We start from the raw sequence: 20,140 nt of genomic DNA on the forward strand, positions 1-20,140 counted from the left end.
CATGATCAAATTGTATATGATCCGATACAGTAGGCCTGGGCGATGACCGACTTATTGTCAATGATGCAAATATGATGTGGTACATTTAGAAACTCTCAGGAGAGGATAAAGACTATGGCTACACAATTATCCCCTCCACAGCAATTTTTCTTAGACTGTTTTAGTGCACTTAACTAGCCAGCTGGAAATACCTTATTACATTACATTAGCTACCGCTTTTTAACCTTGTCAAGGTTTCTGGACAACCAAAACATGGGACTGGGCAACACCAAGTTGTGTTTGTTCTGCTGTTGGTTCAAATTAGTTTACGATTTTCTTATTTTGTTGCACCACAGCCAGTAAACTGTCAACTTCCCACGGTTCTATCACCCAGCAGTCAGACGTATTAAGTTTACACAAAGAGTATCAAATCAACCTAAAGACACATTTGCCTCAGCAGCTTCAAATCTTTCCCGAGATTTATATTCGCAATTTATATTGGCACTCGGTGTGTATCCGAGCGGTTAGATAATAACTGCCACTCATGAATTTATTCACGCGTGACAAATTACACCAAGTTTTAGCTGGAAAAAACAAAACATCCTGGAAGCGGCGTGCCGAGTAGGCGCAGGTGGAGGCTGAACGCTCCCGGGGAGCGAATGAAGCAGCAAATAATGTGCCTTATAAAACACGTTCCCCTTGTCTGAGAGGGAAGCGAGCTGATTGGATGGCTGCATGCTTACAATTACACTGTAACTGTCTTTAACAAGACATGTCATTTCCCACGTCTAGGATCTGCATGTCTTTGTGTTTATCAAGAGCTTTGAGATTAGCCTTCATGGTTCTATTAGGACTGACACTGTGAGCGTGATGAACATACACAATATCCCACTGAACTGAAGCTTGGTATTCTTAGAGCTCAATTTGTTCCTGCTGAATGACTGAGTAGTGAATGAGGGGTTTTTTTTATTTTATTTTTATTTATTTATTTATTTTAAGAAGTAAATCTGAACGGAAATGTAAGAATCTCGGAAACATTTTCCAGAATATCGTAAACGTCATGCTTGAATTTCAGACAGTTTCTGGTTCAGCTTATTGTTCTATCTTAAGTGAAGGACTACAAAGCATGTGTGAGAAAATGATGTCATCCTAGGCTATACCTGGGTTGCCAGATATCCAACAATTCCAGCTAAACTTCTTCTCAGTAGAAAGAAAAGATAAAATTAGCAAAAACGAATACGTTCAAGCATTGGAAAAGGGGGGAAACGGTCACTGTGGTGTGCACGCATTTCTGGTTTGCAGTTTGTGCAATACGACATTCATAACAACTTCAGCTGTGTGTTGGTCACGTCATGCATTTCGCATGTGAGCAAACCCACATGGTACTTCTCAATGATTTTGTATAAAAACAAAAAATTGCTAAATATAACGTTTTATACTTGTCTGGGGGGGGGGGGGGGAAAGTAAATTAGTAAAGGGTGATGAGTGAGCTTCAGTTTCTTGGCAAGTAATTAAAATGTTTTATTTTCCCCACGTTTCATAAATTCACTGACATTCTCTGATGATGAGCATGAGATTGGAAATTTCTAAATGATTATCCCTGCTCTCTCTTGTTTCGTCTCCTTGTAATCTGCGGGGCTTCCGTTTCATCTGTCAGCGCTACGGCTGGCTGACTCGCTGATTCGCTCATGTTTTTAATTACGTTTTTTAAAAATTATTTTCAATTAGCTTTGGAAGTGGTTTCTCCTGCACGCATGACTAATTTGCGCCCTGGTGCTCAGCATTAATCTGCTGTTTATTTTTTGCCCTGTAGCTTCTTCGTGTGCCAAGAGCGGAGGCTAATATAGGACAGGCAAGGTCGCTTCTGTCTCTCACACATATCAAATGATGCTCGTGTTTGGGCTAAAGTGCTGTTTATGCTCATTTACATTTATATTCATTTATTTACCACGTGCTTTCATTTAAAACAGCTTGCAAGTGGAGCAGAATTTGCAGTACAGGCTCAGAGTTGTTAAAGGAGTGATGCAAAATGAGCATACAGCTTTAAAACTCGTTTCCTTCACCACCTTCTGCGTTGCTCGGAAGCTACCAAACTGCTTTTCGACATCTTCCAGGCATCAAGAATCTGATGTTCAACTTGTATACATATTATTTTGTCTCTGGGCTATTAGTTTGTTTGGACCTCGCATCAAGAAATTAATTTTTAATTTAAAAAAATAATAATAATTTTGTGTGCCACAACACTTACTTTAGGTCTGGAGCTGTCAAATCATTCAGTACGTTTACTACGGACAACAATATTCCGATATTAACCCGATTAAGATGATACTCTGATTAAGAAACTAGCATGTAAACAGCGATTATTGATGATCTTAATCTGACTAAAGTCATACTCGAAGTAAACACAAATGGAATTAATACATGTGGAGTATTCCTGTTTTAGTCGCATTATCGACGTGTTTTACAGACACGTACACACCTTAATCACACTATTAACGTCGAGTGGGAGTTTTCACCGCATTTTGCGACAGGACACGTACACATGGCAGCGCTCAACCGTTTAACGGCAAACGAGAGCACGGCTGTGTCCGAAACTGCGTCCTTACCTACTATATAGTGGGAGAAATACATGTATCTCGGCTACTATATAGTAGGTAAGTACGCAGTTTGGGACGCAGCCCACGGCTTCAAGCAGTCGTCTATTTGCACGTATAACATGATAAATAATTAACCGCACTTGAAGCTTTCGTAAAATTAAAAGTGAAACACCCAAAACTGTATACGGTACCATAACAAAGACGAACTGTACACAAACGTGAAATTCTGGAGGGAACGGCGGACAGTGTGGCGTGGTGATGTAATGACGTGTGACGTTAACCAAGCTATGTTCTATAACATGTAAAACAGGAACATGAAAGGAGTATTCTAAAAGTGACTCATGTAAACACCTTAATCACAGTATTGTCTTATTCAGAATAAGATCAATAATTAGATTACTGCTGTCCATGTAAATGTAGTCATTGACAGGTGAAGTGAATACCATTGGTTATCTAGTTATTATGGCACCTGTCAAGGGGTGGGATATTTTAGGCAGGAAGTGAACAGTCAGTTCTTGAAGTTGATGTGTTGGAAGCAGGAAAAATGGGCAAGCCTAAGGATCTCCAAAACATGTGCCGTATGCAGTGGTTAGTACCTACCAAAAATGCATCACAGCTTGCTGCGTTTGGGGCTGTGTAGCTGCATACCGGTCAGAGTCAGTAGCCCTTTCCACCGCCGAAAGCGTGTACAATGGGCACATGAGCATCAGAACTGGACCATGGAGCAATGGAAGAAGGTGGCCTGAGCTGATGAAGCATGTTTTCTTTTACATCATGTGGACGGCCTGGTGCGTGTGTGTTGCTTTCCTGGGGAAGAGTTGGCACCAGGATGTACTATGGGAAGAAGACAAGCCGGCAGAGGCAGTGTGATGCTCTGGGCAGTGTTCTGCTGGGAAACCTTGGGTCTTAGCATTCATGTCGTTGTTACTTTGACACGTACCACCTACATAAACATTGTCGCAGACCAAGTACACCCCTTCATGACAACGATATTCCCTAATGTCAGTGGCCTCTTTCAGCAGGATAATGCAGCCTACCACTCTGCAAAAAATAGTTCAAGAACGGTTTGAGGAACACGACAAAGAGTTCAAGGTGTTGGCTCGGCCTCCAAATTCCCCAGATCTCAATCTGATCTAGCATCTGTGGGATGTGCTGGACAAACAAGCCACAACTCGCAACTTCAAGGATCTGCTGCTAACGTCTTGGTGCCAGATGCCACAGCACACCTTCAGAGGTCGACAGGTCGGAGCTGTTTTGGCGGCACAAAGGAGACATACACAATGTTAAGCAGGTGGTTTTAATGATATGGCTGATCTGTATATATAAACATTCATGTAATTTTCCCTTCACCAATAATGTCTTCCTGTTGCTGATATCACGCTAGATTTTGCTCTTTTTTGTTTTAGGCGATCCACATCACACTCAGTCATTTTTATCCTGACTTCAAATAGGAAAAAATTCGATTGGCTTCCTATTTAGTTGTTACACTTACTATGTAAGATATACCATGGTGCTGTTATTTATCCAATCAAATGGGATTTGAGATTCATACTCAGACTCACCAAAACCCAGCGGTTGAAGAATGGAAAAACATCGCGTAGTCATCTTCAGCTGTCCAGTTTCGGTGCCCAGTATAGTCTCAGATTCCTGTTCTTGGCTAACACGAATGGAACAAAACGTGGTCTTCTGCTGTTGTAGCTCATCAGCACATCCAACTCAAGATCGCTCAACTCGGTTGTACACAGTGTTTATTTGAGCTCCCGTAGCTGATCCGTTGTATTTGATAGACTTGACTAAATCTTGACAGATTTAATTGAATTCATTTGCTGTATTACATGCACTTAAGCCCTACCCGCATGTGTCCTCCTTTATGTCATTTGACCTCCGAGAAAGCTTTTAAATTATTTATTTATTTATTAAAAAATAAAATAAAATCGTCCTACCATTAGCACTCATGGTATGCCTGTAGGTGGCTTTGCCCCTTTGTTCTAGTTTGAAGAAGTCTGTGACCTTTTTAAAAGCCATTTTAGCCTCCAGCTCTGAAAACTCACTGCTGTGTTGTGTTATGTTATATGTAAAAAAAAAAAAAATTAAATAAATAAATAAATTTTTTTTCAACAGTCGAGATGCATGAGCAGTGGAATGTTTTCAGGACCCATTACGTGAGCCCCCTTCATCCCCCACCCCCCGAGTCATCAGCCGTCCCTGTTGCTCAATAGGAAATCGAAGGGCTTCTTATTGCCTCTCAGGTGCTCAGTCCGCCGAGTCGATTTACCCCCACTGCATTTACGGCCAGCGCAAAGCTTTTAGAGCTTTTTATGCAGATTCTCACTCTTTCTCTCCGAGCTCGCATCTGAATGGAGCCGTAGGCAACTTATAGCTCGGGAGAATGGCCTGTTTTAAAATGCATGGAAAAATAAATGCAGCCTTTTGCTACAGTGGAAGTGGTCTTCATCACAGATCGAATGCGTCAGAGAGAAATGATCCCGGTAGGCTTGTGTAAGCCAGTGCGTCTGTATTTACGCAGACGGTTTAACTATAGACATGTGGAACATTTGTCATTGTAGTGATTACCTGACGTTTTTGCATGATTTATGATCGGTTCTTTGTGAACGGAACAGCAAGGGGCCGAGTGTTGAACCGTGTGTCCGTGACACTTGGGCTATAGGTTCCGTATACCCGAGACGAGGTCGAATGTGTCTCAGTGATGCCTTGTTTTTATCTTTCCCTGCAGTTTGCAGTGCAGAACAATTTGACCAAGTGTCTGATCTGTCTAGGAGGCGCCAGCGTGCTCGGGTCTGCGCTACTTAAACTCGGCCTGTCCCACATCATCGGCCTAGCTGAGCATCTCTTGAGTGCCTGCCAGGTAAGACCACTGTTCTCAGATGTGTTCCTTGCCTAAAAGCGAACGGCTTCAAACGGACTAAACCGTGCACACGCGAAAGCCGGAGATTAATAAAAGGAAACCGGGCCGAGTTTGTTATTAAATTCGTCCTGCGATTGAGATTTTAAGACTGTATTGTAACTATGCTTTAAAGTTCTCCACTTGAGTTGCACATCACGGATCAGGACGCTCGCAAGCAGCGTTTTTATGACCGCTTGCACAGTGTGCCGTGCGCTTTTATATTCCAAGTGCCGGTCCAACAGAAACTGTGAAAGTGAAAAGTGCGAAAGCATAAGGAAACATGACGAGAGTCTCGTCTCCCACTGAGCTCCGCTCTGGTAGGAAGCCTGTCGTGTACATTCGAACGAGGACCAAGCCAAACACAGACACGGTTCTCTCTCTACAGACTGTGTGCAGAAATTGTGCTTGACATTTGCGAAGGAAGTCGAGTCGCATGTTTGTGAGTCTCAGCCCAAGCGACTGAGAGAACCGGAGATAGATGCTATAGATGTGTCTCTGTTTTTCTCTGGAAAGTTTTGCTAAGGAAGAGTTTTGACTCCAAAACCAGCTGTAGTACACGCGCATGTGTGCAAATATATACTGAAGACCAACTCTGTGAACAACGGATTTGGATACAGTGTATATTAGCTATTCATTTTAGAAGAACAGATCATGGTTGTGATTTATCCTTCAGCGAAAATGAGTTCCAAACAGTCTTATCTGTATTTCTGAATTATACAGGAGAAAATAGCCTCCTTTCCTCTCTCGTGCTCTGAAAACCGTAGTTTCAGTGACATAATCGACGAATAATAGGATTAAATGAGAATCTTAACATTTATTGTCATTTTGTTACTCTACTAACTTTCTCTTATAGGACTCTAATGATATTTCCCTGTTACAATAACAATAACTTGTTTAAATGGCAAATAAGGAATTGAACAAGGTATTTGTTTTAAGATCTTTTTCTTCCCCCCCTCTTCATCTAAACTACTCAATCATATAGAGGTTCATCATTAATCTTAACTAGCCAAAATGAAACATGCTAAACTTAAACAGCCTTCATTAAGCAATGAAATTGCTGCACATATTTCACAACCACATAAAAACATCAAGCCCCTTGAATGAAGTGTAATACAGTATGAGGCTACAGCATCATCCATGTCCTAAGTTTTATCAAGTAGGAGTGTTGAGGTGCTGCTGTTTGTGCAGACTGCATTGTACCATGCGCTTACTTTGTTTTGATTTTTTAAAATTGTTTTATTTATTTATTTATTTGACTTCTTTCTCATTGCAGCTTTGCTAAATTCCAACTCCATAGAATTTGGACTTCTGTCTATTCTTTGTGTTTTCTGTCACTTACATTTAAGCTCAAGTGTGAAATGAGATCAAATCGTTTCTCTGGTCTCATTTCAACTTCGTTATCTAAGCAGGAAGCCTATATGTTGTAAGTGAAATCCACTGGTCTGTTCTGTTTGTTTGTTTGTTTGTTTGTTTTTTGCTGCTTGGAAACAGCTCACAGTAGGGCGTGAGCTAATGGTAATAACGCTTGTGCTGCCCCTAGTGGCTTCACCAGTGTATTGCATTCTACTCGAGTGGAATAGACAGCACTGTGCTCTGATGTAAATCTTTTTTGGATGATCAAAAGGCTTCAGCTACAACAGAAGTAAGATGCCTGAAGAATCAGGAGTCCAAGAGCCAGGGTATAGTCAAAGAGATGGTTTATTATGTGCGCAAAGACAGCCTGGGCACTACATTGTTTCTTAAGAATGAGTCTTTATTGGTCACATATACAGTAGAGCACAGTGAAATTGTTTTCTTCCCAGCCTGTCAGGAAGTTGGGGTCAGAGTGACAGCAGAGAGGGTTAAGGGCCTTGCTCTAGGGCCCAACAGTTTCAGCTTGGTAGTGCTGGGGCTTGAACCCCCGACCTTCCGATCAGTAACCCAGAGCCCTAACCACCAAGCCACCACTGCCCCCTTAGTCTAAACATAAGTTGGATACAGTTGGCTTTTATTTTCATGTGTTTGTGCAAGCAACATACCCAAGGCTAGTAAGGAAAAACATGAAAGAAAGACGAGACGAAAGGCAAAACACCTCGACAATAACATAATCAGGGACAGAAACCCAAAAACATCATGAGACCATGAGTAAGCAAAAATTACAATGAACTGATCTTAAATGATTGAATCATAATCATGGAAAATAAGGAAAAATATTTAACAGCTTTTATATTATAAACACTTACTGGTTAAATAAACAATGCATCGCATAAATGAGTCCATACAGGATTTCGCCGAGTTTTCTTTTGTGGTTGTTGCTTGATTTTGCTGCGGCTTTTAAAAAAAAATTGTGATGCAACTTGCTAAGGTTTTTTTTTTTTTTTTTTTTTTTTTTTTGCTTGTTTGTTTGTTTTGTTTCTTTTGCGGAAAACTACTTGAAATGGCGGAATTGCACAAAATTGTTTTGCACGGTCTTTTGCTGTGATTGTTGTTAAATGAGCCCTTTTATCTGTACTCATGTTCGACGTTTCAACTTAACCGCCTAGCATCCTACTTATCTCAAATCAGGAGAAGCTGAAGGGTTAAAAAAAAAAAATAAAACACCACCACCACCGCAGTTTTCAAAAACGTATTCATTCAGGAAAAGCAGCAATGGCTTCAGAAAGCAGGAGCTGGAAAATTCTGGAAAGCATGCATCTGCATCGAGTGGGTCGATGGTTAAAGAAATCAGCCTGGCGATTGGGAAGTTCATAGCTGCAGATACGAGACTCTACTTTGCATATTGGACAATGCAGGGTCTTATAATTACATGTAAATTATAATCCATGTAAATTATAATCAATAATAATTCTTACTTGCAACCGTACAGTGAAGGCAGTGTCTTCCTCTTGAGCTGCGGCTGATAATTACTCCTTTCAGAGCACTCTGCTAGGCTGCGAGCTTTTCTGTACTCAATCTGCACGCTGTGCAACTACTCAAGTGTCTACATTTGCCAGGGCAGCAAAAACACTTTAATTATTTGCAATTATGTCGATTTTATAAACTGTAGTTTTAGTGTAAGTTTAATGTGTTAATGTGTCTGCTTTGTCAAAGCTCCGCATTTTTAGCAAGTCATGTGGCGTCATCTGCCCTACGGAGCGTTGTCTTTGTATTTCGCTTGTTTTTAATTGTTACTTCATCACTCAGACTAGAGAGACGGTCTCTGCACAGACAGTCCATCAATACTCTTCTGAACCTACAGACAAAAACCAGCCCGTAGAAGCTATACAACTCTTTCGGTGCAATCACAGCAAACTGCTGAAGAGATGAGCTCAAATTGCTGCAGGAAAATGTCTTGTGTAGATGGAGTGCCAAAGATTCTTTGTGTGTGTGTGTGTCACAACAGCTGAAGTCCCTAAGAGGAAATAAGTATTCTGACACTTAATATACTTCCGGTGCAATTATCCACTTCAAATATACACGCATAACAACATTTTATTGACTAAATATAAACAAAAATTCCATATTCATAAGAGGCATACACTAAAATGTAGTTTAAAAAGTATTCGGGAACTACTTAAAAAAAAAATGCGTGTAAACTTTCCATAAAAAATGATTCAAGTCCTAGATGTAAATACTGCAAAAACTGCACCTGGTGTCATTATATAAGACGTTGCCATTGGTTGGGAAGATTTCACACCACCAGTGGCGATCATGCTGAAGGTGAAGGAGCATCTTAAAATTCAAATTCTCAGGGACAACTTTATTAAGCAACAGTTGAATGGAAAAAGCTACAGAGCTCTAGCAAAGACCTTAAATGTTACCGTCAGTACAACTGGATTGATGATATTCATATGCAGGTTGAAAGTTTTACATTCACATTTATATGGAGCTTTTGTAGACACTCAGAGCACTTTACGCTGTATGGGTGGGAAATCTCCTCAACCGCCACCTGGATGATGCGACGGCAGCCATAGTGCGCCTGAACGCCCACCACACACCAGCTACTGATGGAGAGGAGAGACAAAAGCACAACTAATAGACTCAGGATGGATGCGTCACACAAGATATCACCACATGCTCTCAGACTAATGATGAGGAAGGTACGAGAGAACCCAGCAGTCGCTGGAGTCGGAAAGAGTTGCAGGATGACGTGAAAGCAGCAGGAGCAACAGTTACACACAGAACAACAAGCAACGAAACCGCACTGTAACAATCTCCGTTCCTACACCTCATGCAAAACAGCTCTGCTAAAAACAGAAGCACAGTGATGCACGTCTTAAAGCATGTAGAGAAATCCAATTTCTTTTGGAGCAACAGTTTGGTCAGATAAAACAATTATAGAAGTCTGATAATACTTGACATGTTTGGAGAAAGGGTTGAGCGGACGATCCCAAGAACACCATACCGACGGTGAAGCATGGGGGTGGGAGCATCATGATATACAGTGCTTCTCTGAAACCATCGAAGAAGACATGAACTAAGGAAGGTATTGGGACATCCTTAAACTATTGGCGTTGGGAGAAGACGAACATTTCAGCAAGACAGCGGCTACAGACCTACAGGCAAATGAATTCAAGAAAGCCTTGTCAAGTCTCCTGACCTGAATCCCTTTGAAACATTATAGAGGATTATGAAATTGTGAGTGCATCAGAAGGACTCTTGTAACCTTGGGGAACTGACGATGATTTGCCAAGAGGAGTCGTCCCCAATTTTAACCACATTTCTCCAAAAAGTGAATTGCTTCTTACTGTAGACGTCTCAGAGCTGTAACTACCATCAACAGCTTTGCGATAAAGTACTAATGTCGAACGAGTGCTTTTGTCCGAATACGTTGAATGTACTTTGCAGGCCGTCTCAAATTCCACACAAATGGACTTTCTTTTTAGAGGAAAAGGATAAGATATAAACTCCTTTTCATTCATTTTGTCATGTCGAGCCAAATATAGTAAACCAGTATGGTTATCACGTGCGTGAAGTTCTTGGAGGAGTGCTTGACCACAGTTTGAACTTTTTATTATAAATGATTTGTGATGTTTTTTTTTTTCTGGTCGAACAGAAACCATCTCTGCTACAGAGTCGCTCTGCTCTCCTTCTCTCCACTCTCCGTCTGTCTTCATTACAGATCAAATCAGGCTACTTGCACTTATTTGGATTCGATAACCAGTTTCATGTCCACGACAAGGGTCGTCTTTAACCGTCCTGAAGGGCTTGAGATTGGTGATTTTTTTTCATTATCACGCCATCTGGTGAGTCACTAGTGAGCTGTCTTTGAGCCAGGAAACGGCCTGATTCAAGCCTTCCAGGACTAGAAATGATGACTCCTGGCCAACATTTATTCCGAGTTCACTCCTCCTGATCTTCCTGAAACGCTCGTGTCTTTTTATTCGGTGTTTTATCTTGGATCCCTGATCTGTGCTTTAGGACAAGCCAAGAGATATCTACTCTTTGCCACTCGGTGAGCTTGAAGATCTACTGTTTGTTTCAGGACCTGTCCTGAGAAGTAATGTATGCCTCAAGACAACCCTGGAGGGCTAAGCTTTGTTTTAGAACAAGCCTGGTAAGCAAACATTTGCAGTAGCACAACCTGCAGAGAGAAATGATGGCACACGCAGGCATTGATTTACGTAGATGCACACAAAAGAGACAGCATCCACAGAAGAATTGCGTCCGTCTCATGTCTGCTGTACGGTATGCAGTTTGAAGTGTTTTTACGTTAAGGTGTAAAATTCAGTACGTGTTTATGCACGTCGATTAATTTTGCACCCTCACTGTGGTTTACTAAGCTTAAAAGTCACTACAGAGATGGCATTGATTTGCATGTGCAAATTAATATGGCCGAAGGGCAGGTATTAAATTGGCAAAATTCCAGTTTCCTTGGTTTCATATTGCATATTCGCTGCACTTTCGTACTCCAGTGCCTTTGCAGATTCACATTTATCTTATTCAAACACACACTCATGGCTAGAAAATCTGTTCTTGTTACACGTCACAGGCAGTGACCTGGCAGTGTACTATAGTACTTCGATGATGTGTCGGTGTCTCATAATTATTCATGAGACTGCGTGTTCTTATCCTATGAGAAGATGCTGTCTCTTAATTATTCATGACAGCACGTGGTGCTTTCCTACAGATGTAGTAGATGAGAGAGGTTCAAATGGGTCGAAGGAGTTCGTTTCAGTGGTGTAAGAGTACGAGTGTGCTTTCTCGGGAGAGTTATGAGAATTGGAGAAAGGTGGACTTCGGACTTGCTCGTGAAAGCAGTTTGCGTCTATACAATGTTGCTGTACTAAGTCCCGAGGACTTTTCCATCCCTTCAAATGAGGTGGGTGTCTAATTTTAACCATGACCGTTTTACTTGCCTTTTGAGCTAAATTAAAACGCTTAAAGCTCCGCAGGCCGTCGCCTGCGAAGCTATACAACGGGAGTCCGAATTGAAGGGAAGAGCCTTCGCTTTTTTTATTCGTGAAAAGCTCGAGCCTATTAGCTATCTACCATTCTGATACTTTTCTCATCCGCGTTTCTGTTTTCCTCCATAGTTACGCCAGGGGCTAATGGTTTAAATAGACAGGGAAGACGACCTTGACTGCTTGCTTGTGTCTCCATTTAGCCCTGGGGATTCAGGAGGAGAGAAGTCCTCTGCCTCATCTGCAAACTTCGTCACTATCCATCTTTATTGTGAGTGTTCTGAAGGCTCGCCCCCCCTCTTCCTCCCCTGCCTTTCTCTGCCACGCCCACTCCCCCTCCCTTCTTCTCACAGCCATCCGCACCCATTTAAACTGCATTTTTCAAAAACATTGAGAGGTACACTTGAGCTGAAAGATGGAGGTTTAATTTTCAATCCGTTGATGTTTACATGAAATATGATGCTGAAACTTCCAGATTCCAGATGTTGTTGTTATTGATAGATTTTTTTCTTAAGATATTAGGTTTTTTTTTTTTTTCCAGTTTTCTTTCCATATCTGTGACAGCATGTGAGAGCAGGGCCAAAGAGGCTGACCTTTATTTTTAGACATTACTTAGAATTTATTTGTGAGCATTTAGCTCCAGTTTATTGTGTCGTTGTGGATGGCAGGTTTTTTTTTCTTCCCTTTTAGTGACCCTTATGTTAGGAATACAGAAAATATTACATGAGTTTCACTTCACTGAATAGTCAATATGCATTCAGGACATAGCAGTAGCTCTTGTCAGTAAGCAAGGGGTTGCAGCAGTTGGATTGATATACTTCACATGATTTCCCAGAGCCATACAGGAGCCTGTTTTTTCTGCTCTGTGCTGCTATTCCTTTTTTTTTTCTTTTTTTTTAAAGCTGGTTCTTGTACAGTCTGTTGAGACAGGCACTGATGCATTTGTTTTAGTTTTTGCGTTGACATTTCTCAGACTCATCGGCAAGCTTCAGAACACGAAAACAAATCCATTCTCATCAGACAAACACGCAGAAACTTGGCAAAGCCAGGCATCATGGAAAAGCAAGATAACTGGGTGAAGGACACAAGGTACAAGGATATAGTACATATGAAATCATGCAGTAGTGTAAAGCGATATACGCAAGCTAGTATTGTGATCACAAGAAGACTCGACTCTACTAAACGGTGAGTGAGTGTAATATTTGGATTTGTTCGTTCATTCATCCATTTTCAGGGATTCCCGAATCATACAGGGTCGCTCGATTGACCTGCGGAGTCGAGAGAGAAACTCACAATGTCCACTTTTGTTTCATTCTTTTATTTTACAAATGAATATTAGAAATGTCAAAGATGGATTTTTTTGTGCTGATGTTTTGAAATGGGCTTAGTGGTTAGCACGTTCGCCTCACACCCCCAGGGTCGGGGTTTCGATTCCCACCGTGGCCCTGTGTGTGCGGAGTTTGCATGTTCTCCCCGTGCTGCGGGGGTTTCCTCCGGGTACTCCGGTTTCCTCCCCCAGTCCAAAGACATGCACGGTAGGCTGATTGGCATGTCCAAATTGTCCGTAGTGTATGAATGGGTGTGTGAGTGTGTATGTGATTGTGCCCTGCGATGGATTGGCACCCTGTCCAGGGTGTATCCCACCTTGTGCCCGATGCTTCCTGGGATAGGCTCCAAGTTCCCCGTGACCCTGAAAAGGATAAGCGGTATAGAATATGGATGGATGGATGTTTTGAAATGTTAATGGGTGTCACATTCAGACAAGCCACGTTTAAAAGAATAGGGTACACGTTATTTTAATCTTTTTCACTATCCTGACACTAGCGTAGTTCACCAATAAAAAATGGACAAATTTCCCTGTCCTTCTACCGTCCCAAACAAACTAGCATTGTGTCTCAAATCATCGACTTACTTGCGTACAATTTAAACCTTTATTGAGGACTAACAATAACCTGTTTTCCTATTACTGTTAGCATTTGAGTTTTAAAAAATTCTCACGACACCTTCAAACCTAAAATTTGTCTAACACCAGTGTTCTGGATTTTTATTATTATTTTTTTTAAGATTAGTAAATACCTTTTTAATGTAAGGTAAGAGTTTTAGATTTGAGACACAGCTCATGATAACACTCATGAGGATGGCAGAAAGTTTTAAGAGAGTTATTTGGTTCGGGCATTCCATCTAGCGAATGTAGCTTTTTAATCATCCAGATGTACATAAGATACGCAGCGAGTGTGCGAACAATGGCACTCGCATTGCTGCTGCTTCTGCAAGCGCACACGAAGTTGCATCAAATATAAACCAGGTTGGTCTCCTACGCTTTGAGCCATATCACACAGAATGAGAAATCAATGGTTGTTCGTATGCAGGCTGTTCTGGTGCAGGTCAATCAGATGAAGTACCACACAGTGCTCAGTCGTTTCTACGTAATGCAAATCGTTTGATCTGAGACCCTGTATACCTCCAGGTGCTAGTTGCTCAAGTGTAACACCAGAAAAAATAATTTCTCTCAGCAAGTGAAAATATCTTGAATGTAGGAGAAGGGGGGAGGGAGGGGGGGGAACAGACAGACCTATGAGGGTGGTTAGGATCCGTGAGAAGGCTTTATTTCTAATTACAAAACAGTCCAATATTCAAAGTTGAAACAAGCTCAAATTCAGAGGATAAGCCATAAGAGTAGTTGGGTACACAAACAAAGGATCTAAACACATTCTAGAGCTAAACACGGCTCAGCACTTACAGAATTAGGAGATTGGCAAGACTTTGCAATGATTGGCTAAACTTGTGAGGTATGGGGAAGTAACAGGAAATTGAGTTTTTTTTTTAAATAATAAAAGTTATTTAGCTGGAAGAGGTGTGAAGTTAACAAGAAATAAACAGGATATAGTGTAAATGTTCAGCTGTGTTGTTCGGTTGATCTCGCTGGTGGTTGCCACTTAGAATTGCACAGTAGGCCATTTTTGCCACGCCTCTTTTTTCTCCATCTGTCCAAATTGCGAAAGATATGTGCTGCTCATTCGGACAGCTAGCTTCCAACTCGACCGTCTTACAAGTAGTTAACCAAACTGTAATGACGAGAAGAGCATACTAGCCTAGATGCCACCGTATGCCGTGCCTGCGTTTATAAAATGAACTTTTCCGGCGTGAGGGTGGTGAGTTTCATGGCCAGAGAAAACGGTGCATAATTGGAACCGCCTCTGAGAATGCCGATCGCATCCAATTCATTGCTCCGTTTTCTACGTATCGGATCGTCTCCTCCCCCGGCACCCAATTAAAGCGTGTGCGAAGCAAACGCCCGAGCGATGAAAATGCGAAATCTCTTTCGAGCGATTTGTCCAGACAGGATTTAATGAGGAGATAACGATGAATGGCGGGTAACGTCGTTTGAAGGTCATGTTTGTGAAAGTAAACAAGGAGTTAGGAGTTTGGACTGAATATGTTTTTAATGATCAATAATAATGCGGAGGCAGCGAATTGCTGTTGCTGATTAAAGTGTGTGGATAATGCAGATATTTCAGGCTAACTTTGGAGTCTGACATGAGCTCGTCGAACTGAAACTCTTTTTGAGACATTAACTAGAATGATAAAACGTCAGAGAGTCGCTCTTGTATCTGGTGTGATCGATAGAGTAACTGATCAGCCATGACAGCTTGAACCCCAGTTAAGCTTTAAAGGCTTCATGTTCTTATTGTCTACTGTATATCAGGCACTTTGTTACTTGATATATACTTTTTATTTGCATCTGGTTCATACTGTATTATCACACCATCAGAGAGCTCGTGGCTCGAATGCTAATTTCGCCTATTTTTTCCGTGGTTCGGGTGTTGAGAGGAAGTGGCATATGGTACAGTAGCTTATTTGGCCAGAACTCCAGTGATTAAGAACAAAACAACAAAACAACTTGCATCTGCTTGCTATAGCTACCAATTAACTAATGATTTGAAATTCAGCTCCTGAAATGACTGTAATTAGGGATGTTTTTAGTACGATAATCATATCAAAGCTCTTGTTCTTCCAGTACCTGACACTGGTACCTGACATTTTGCAAATTTCTTTTCTCAAGTTATGTGAGACATGTTGGCAATGTAAGACAGTTTGTCCCTGATTTAAAAACAGCAATTTAACACCTGCAAAAACAAACAAGGGCACACGGTGGCTTAGTGGTTAGCACGTTCGCCTCACACCTCCAGGGTCGGGGGTTCCACCGTGGCCCTGTGTGTGCGGAGTTTGCATGTTCTCCCCGTGCTGCGGGGGTTTCCTCCGGGTGCTCCGGTTTCCTCCCCCAGTCCAAAGACATGCATGGTAGTCTGATTGGCATGTCTAAAGTGTTCATAGTGTGTGAATGTGTATGTGATTGTGCCCTGCGATGGATTGGCACCCTGTCACCCTTGTGCCCGATTCTCCCTGGGATAGGCTCGAGGTTCCCCCATGACCCTGATAAGCGGTATAGAAGATGGATGGATGGAAAAACAAACAAACATCCAATGTCATTTACTAATGTGACCTATGCTGGATTCGCATAGATAAATGAGTAAAACAAAACATGCTATCCATTTTCTGTGTTTGCTTTATTGGATATGCAGTTTTGTCCGTTTCTATCTAAAGGTGCAAGTCGAAGCAAATAGATTCATTTCGTGCCCCCATGGTCTAACAGATCTTTGACTGTGTTGCCAAATATTAATGGATGAAGGGCGGGTATTACATTCGCTTAGCCTGTTTTGACCATTTTTAACATTTTAGGTTTCATCATGTAACATGATGACGCTAACCAAGATAAAGCAGTTAATAAGTCTTATTGAGAAAGTTTAGCAAAACGATATTTTTAGGTTTCAGTAAAATCATCAGAAAGTCAGACAGAGTGATGACTTGATATTCTTGCTTTAAAGTTTGTTTACATATTCGATATATTGGTGCACGTTTGTACCAAACAGGATTTAAACAAATCTAGGCTTGTGTTATATTGATCCCCCGCCTACTCCCCCCCCCCCACCCCCACTCACTATTTATCATTCAAAACAAATTGATAAACAAATTCTCATCCCAGCCTTAAAAAAAAAAGACAGGAAAGCAAGCATTTCCACTCTTTTAGGTTTAAGGAGAGTAGAGGAGGGCGTGATAATAATAATAATATCTGCCGTGCAGTCGTTAACTGCTGGCTGGCAGTGGTGATTGAGTGAAAACTCAGCTGGATGGTGGTGAAAAAGGTCAGAAGAATTTTGGATTGATTTGCAGTAACGTCTCTTTTGGAAGGAGATAAGTAGAACCAAACAATGGCACCTAAATTATAGGATAAAGGAGCCACTGCTTTTCCTTTTTTTACATATATATATATATATATATACAGTGAGGTAAAAAAGTATTTGATCCCCTGCTGATTTTGTACGTTTGCCCACTGACAAAGAAATGATCAGTCTATAACTATAATGGTAGATTTATTTGAACAGTGAGAGACAGAATAACAACAAAAAAATCCAGAAAAACGCATGTCAAAAATGTTATAAATTGATTTGCATTTTAATGAGGGAAATAAGTATTTGACCCCTCTGCAAAACATGACTTAGTACTTGGTTTAAAAACCCTTGTTGGCAATCACAGAGGTCAGACGTTTCTTGTAGTTGGCCACCAGGTTTGCACACATCTCAGGAGGGATTTTGTCCCACTCCTCTTTGCAGATCTTCTCCAAGTCATTAAGGTTTGGAGGCTGACGTTTGGCAACTCGAACCTTCAGCTCTCTCCACAGATTTTCTATGGGATTAAGGTCTGGAGACTGCCTAGGTCACTCCAGGACCTTAATGTGCTTCTTCTTGAGCCACTCCTTTGTTGCCTTGGCCATGTGTTTTGGGTCATTGTCATGCTGGAATACCCATCCACGACCCATTTTCAATGCCCTGTCTGAGGGAAGGAGGTTTTCACCCAAGATTTGACGGTACATGGCCCCGTCCATCGTCCCTTTGATGCGGTGAAGTTGTCCTGTCCCCTTAGCAGAAAAAAAACCCCAAAGCATAATGTTTCCACCTCCATGTTTGACGGTGGGGATGGTGTTCCAGGGGTCATAGGCAGCATTCCTCCTCCTCCAAACACGGCGAGTTGAGTTGATGCCAAAGAGCTCCATTTTGGTCTCATCTGACCTCAACGCTTTCACCCAGTTGTCTTCTGAATCATTCAGATGTTCATTGGCAAACTTCAGATGGGCATGTATATGTGCTTTCTTGAGCAGCGGACCTTGCGCACGCTGCAGGATTTCAGTCCTTCACGGCGTAGTGTGTTACCAATTGTTTTCTTGGTGACTATGGTCCCAGCTGCCTTGAGATCATTGACAAGATCCTCCCGTGTAGTTCTGGGCTGATTCCTCACTGTTCTCATGATTAATGCAACTCCACGAGGTGAGATCTTGCATGGAGCCCCAGGCCGAGGAAGATTGACAGTTCTTTTGTGCTTCTTCCATTTGCGAATAATCGCACCAACTGTTGTCCCCTTCTCACCAAGCTGCTTGGCAATGGTCTTGTAGCCCATTCCAGACTTGTGTAGGTCTACAGTCTTGTCCCTGACATCCTTGGAGAGCTCTTTGGTCTTGGCCATGGTGGAGAGTTTGGAATATGACTGATTGATTGCTTCTGTGGACAGGTGTCTTTTATACAGGTAACAAACTGATATTAGGAGCACTCCCTTTAAGAGTGTGCTCCTAATCTCAGCTCGTTACCTGTATAAAAGACACCTGGGAGCCAGAAATCTTTCTGATTGAGAGGGGGTCAAATACTTTTTTTCCCTCATTAAAATGCAAATTAATTTATAAAATTTTTGACATACGTTTTTCTGGATTTTTTGTTGTTATTCTGTCTCTCACTGTTCAAATACAACTACCATTATAATTATAGACTGATCATTTCTTTGTCAGTGGGCAAACGTACAAAATCAGCAGGGGATCAAATACTTTTTTCCCTCACTGTATATAAAATATATATATATATATATATATATACACACACACACACACACACACACACACACACACACATATATATATATATATATATATATATATATATATATATATATATATATATATATATATATATATATATATATAATGTATATATATAATGTATATAATATGTATGTGTGTGTGTGTGTGTGTGTGTGCGCGCGCCATGCAGAGAAAGAAGTTTATCAGTATGATGGTAATCCACTGATGTGTGGGAACAATGGAAAAACTAATGTTTTGTCTCGTTTTGTTTGGATCACATCACTGCCAGTGATCATGAGTGTACGCATCTATTCTACTCCATGGATTAATGAAGTAATTATCACAAACAGCACTGGCCTTTCCTCCAGCAGCAGCTGGAGTGAAACACAACCCCCCCTCCCTCCCTCTCTGGCTCGCCCTTATTGTTCTTTCACTCTCTCCCTCTCATTCTCTCTTTTCTCTTCTTGACTAATCGCAAACTATTATGCGCTTCGTCCTTTCTTATTTTTTAATAGGAGGCAACTGATATGGGAGTCAGGGATGAGCGCGCTTGAATGTATTTGCCCACGTTTGACTCCAGCACGTTAAATGAGGCTAATCGGGCATGCCGAGTTCGTCGGTTCGGGGAGATGACAGTGGAAACCGAAATCAAAAAATATATATATATTATATATTTATATATTTATATAATATATATTTATATAGCCATTCGCTCATGTAGATAAACTAATCTTTGAAACTTTCACTGTTCATTTAAAGACAAGCTTCCTCGAATGTCGGCCATGTTGTTGAAATCACGCCGAGGATAGGAAGATGGCAAATCAGCAGAAGAGATCTTTTCAAAAGTATTGAGAATTGGCCGAACGAGTGAAGAGAACCAGGAGGTCATTTACTGACATTGTTTTTAAAAATAAATCACTGTCCAATATGGGAATGCAATAGTGTTTAAAACAGTCATTCCCACATTTACATACAGCTTGCACCCCCTTTTTTCAGGGTTTACACAGCATCTTCAATAGTGTGTGAGAAAGGGACTGACCTGAGCGTGCAGAATAGCTTCAGAGATTGGGGGTATTAAAAATGAGAACAAGGTGCCTTGATTTGCATGCACAGACACACACACACACACACACCCCAAGAGGATCTCTCATAATATTAGTACTTGCTTTATATCTTGCTCATTTGCACAAAACCAGGAACACAGCTCCATTCCCAGAGCCAAAGCTCTTTTCTTAATGGCCTGTATAAAACTCTTCTTTAAATCCGGCTCGGGTCAGCATTGCTCAACCTTGACGATTCAGTAACCGAGTCTTCATCAGAGTTCTGACAGTTC

The 20,140-nt window shown here is 41.3% G+C and overlaps 1 protein-coding gene across 4 annotated transcripts in view; it reads left to right on the forward strand.

Moving 5' to 3' along the window:
* mei4 (meiosis-specific, MEI4 homolog (S. cerevisiae)) overlaps positions 1–20,140 on the forward strand; it is a 119,477-nt gene that overhangs the window by 15,734 nt on the left and 83,603 nt on the right. For 2 of the 4 annotated variants that reach the window (XM_053645638.1, XM_053645627.1), the window contains exon 4: positions 5,311–5,442. The exons of the other annotated variants lie outside the window; for them this stretch is intronic. In XM_053645638.1, the coding sequence (XP_053501613.1) occupies positions 5,311–5,442 (132 nt within the window). The remainder of the gene's footprint in view (positions 1–5,310; positions 5,443–20,140) is intronic. 4 annotated transcript variants of the gene reach the window in all.

This window comes from Ictalurus furcatus, chromosome 2 (assembly GCF_023375685.1).
Source record: "Ictalurus furcatus strain D&B chromosome 2, Billie_1.0, whole genome shotgun sequence".
Taxonomy (NCBI): domain Eukaryota; kingdom Metazoa; phylum Chordata; class Actinopteri; order Siluriformes; family Ictaluridae; genus Ictalurus; species Ictalurus furcatus.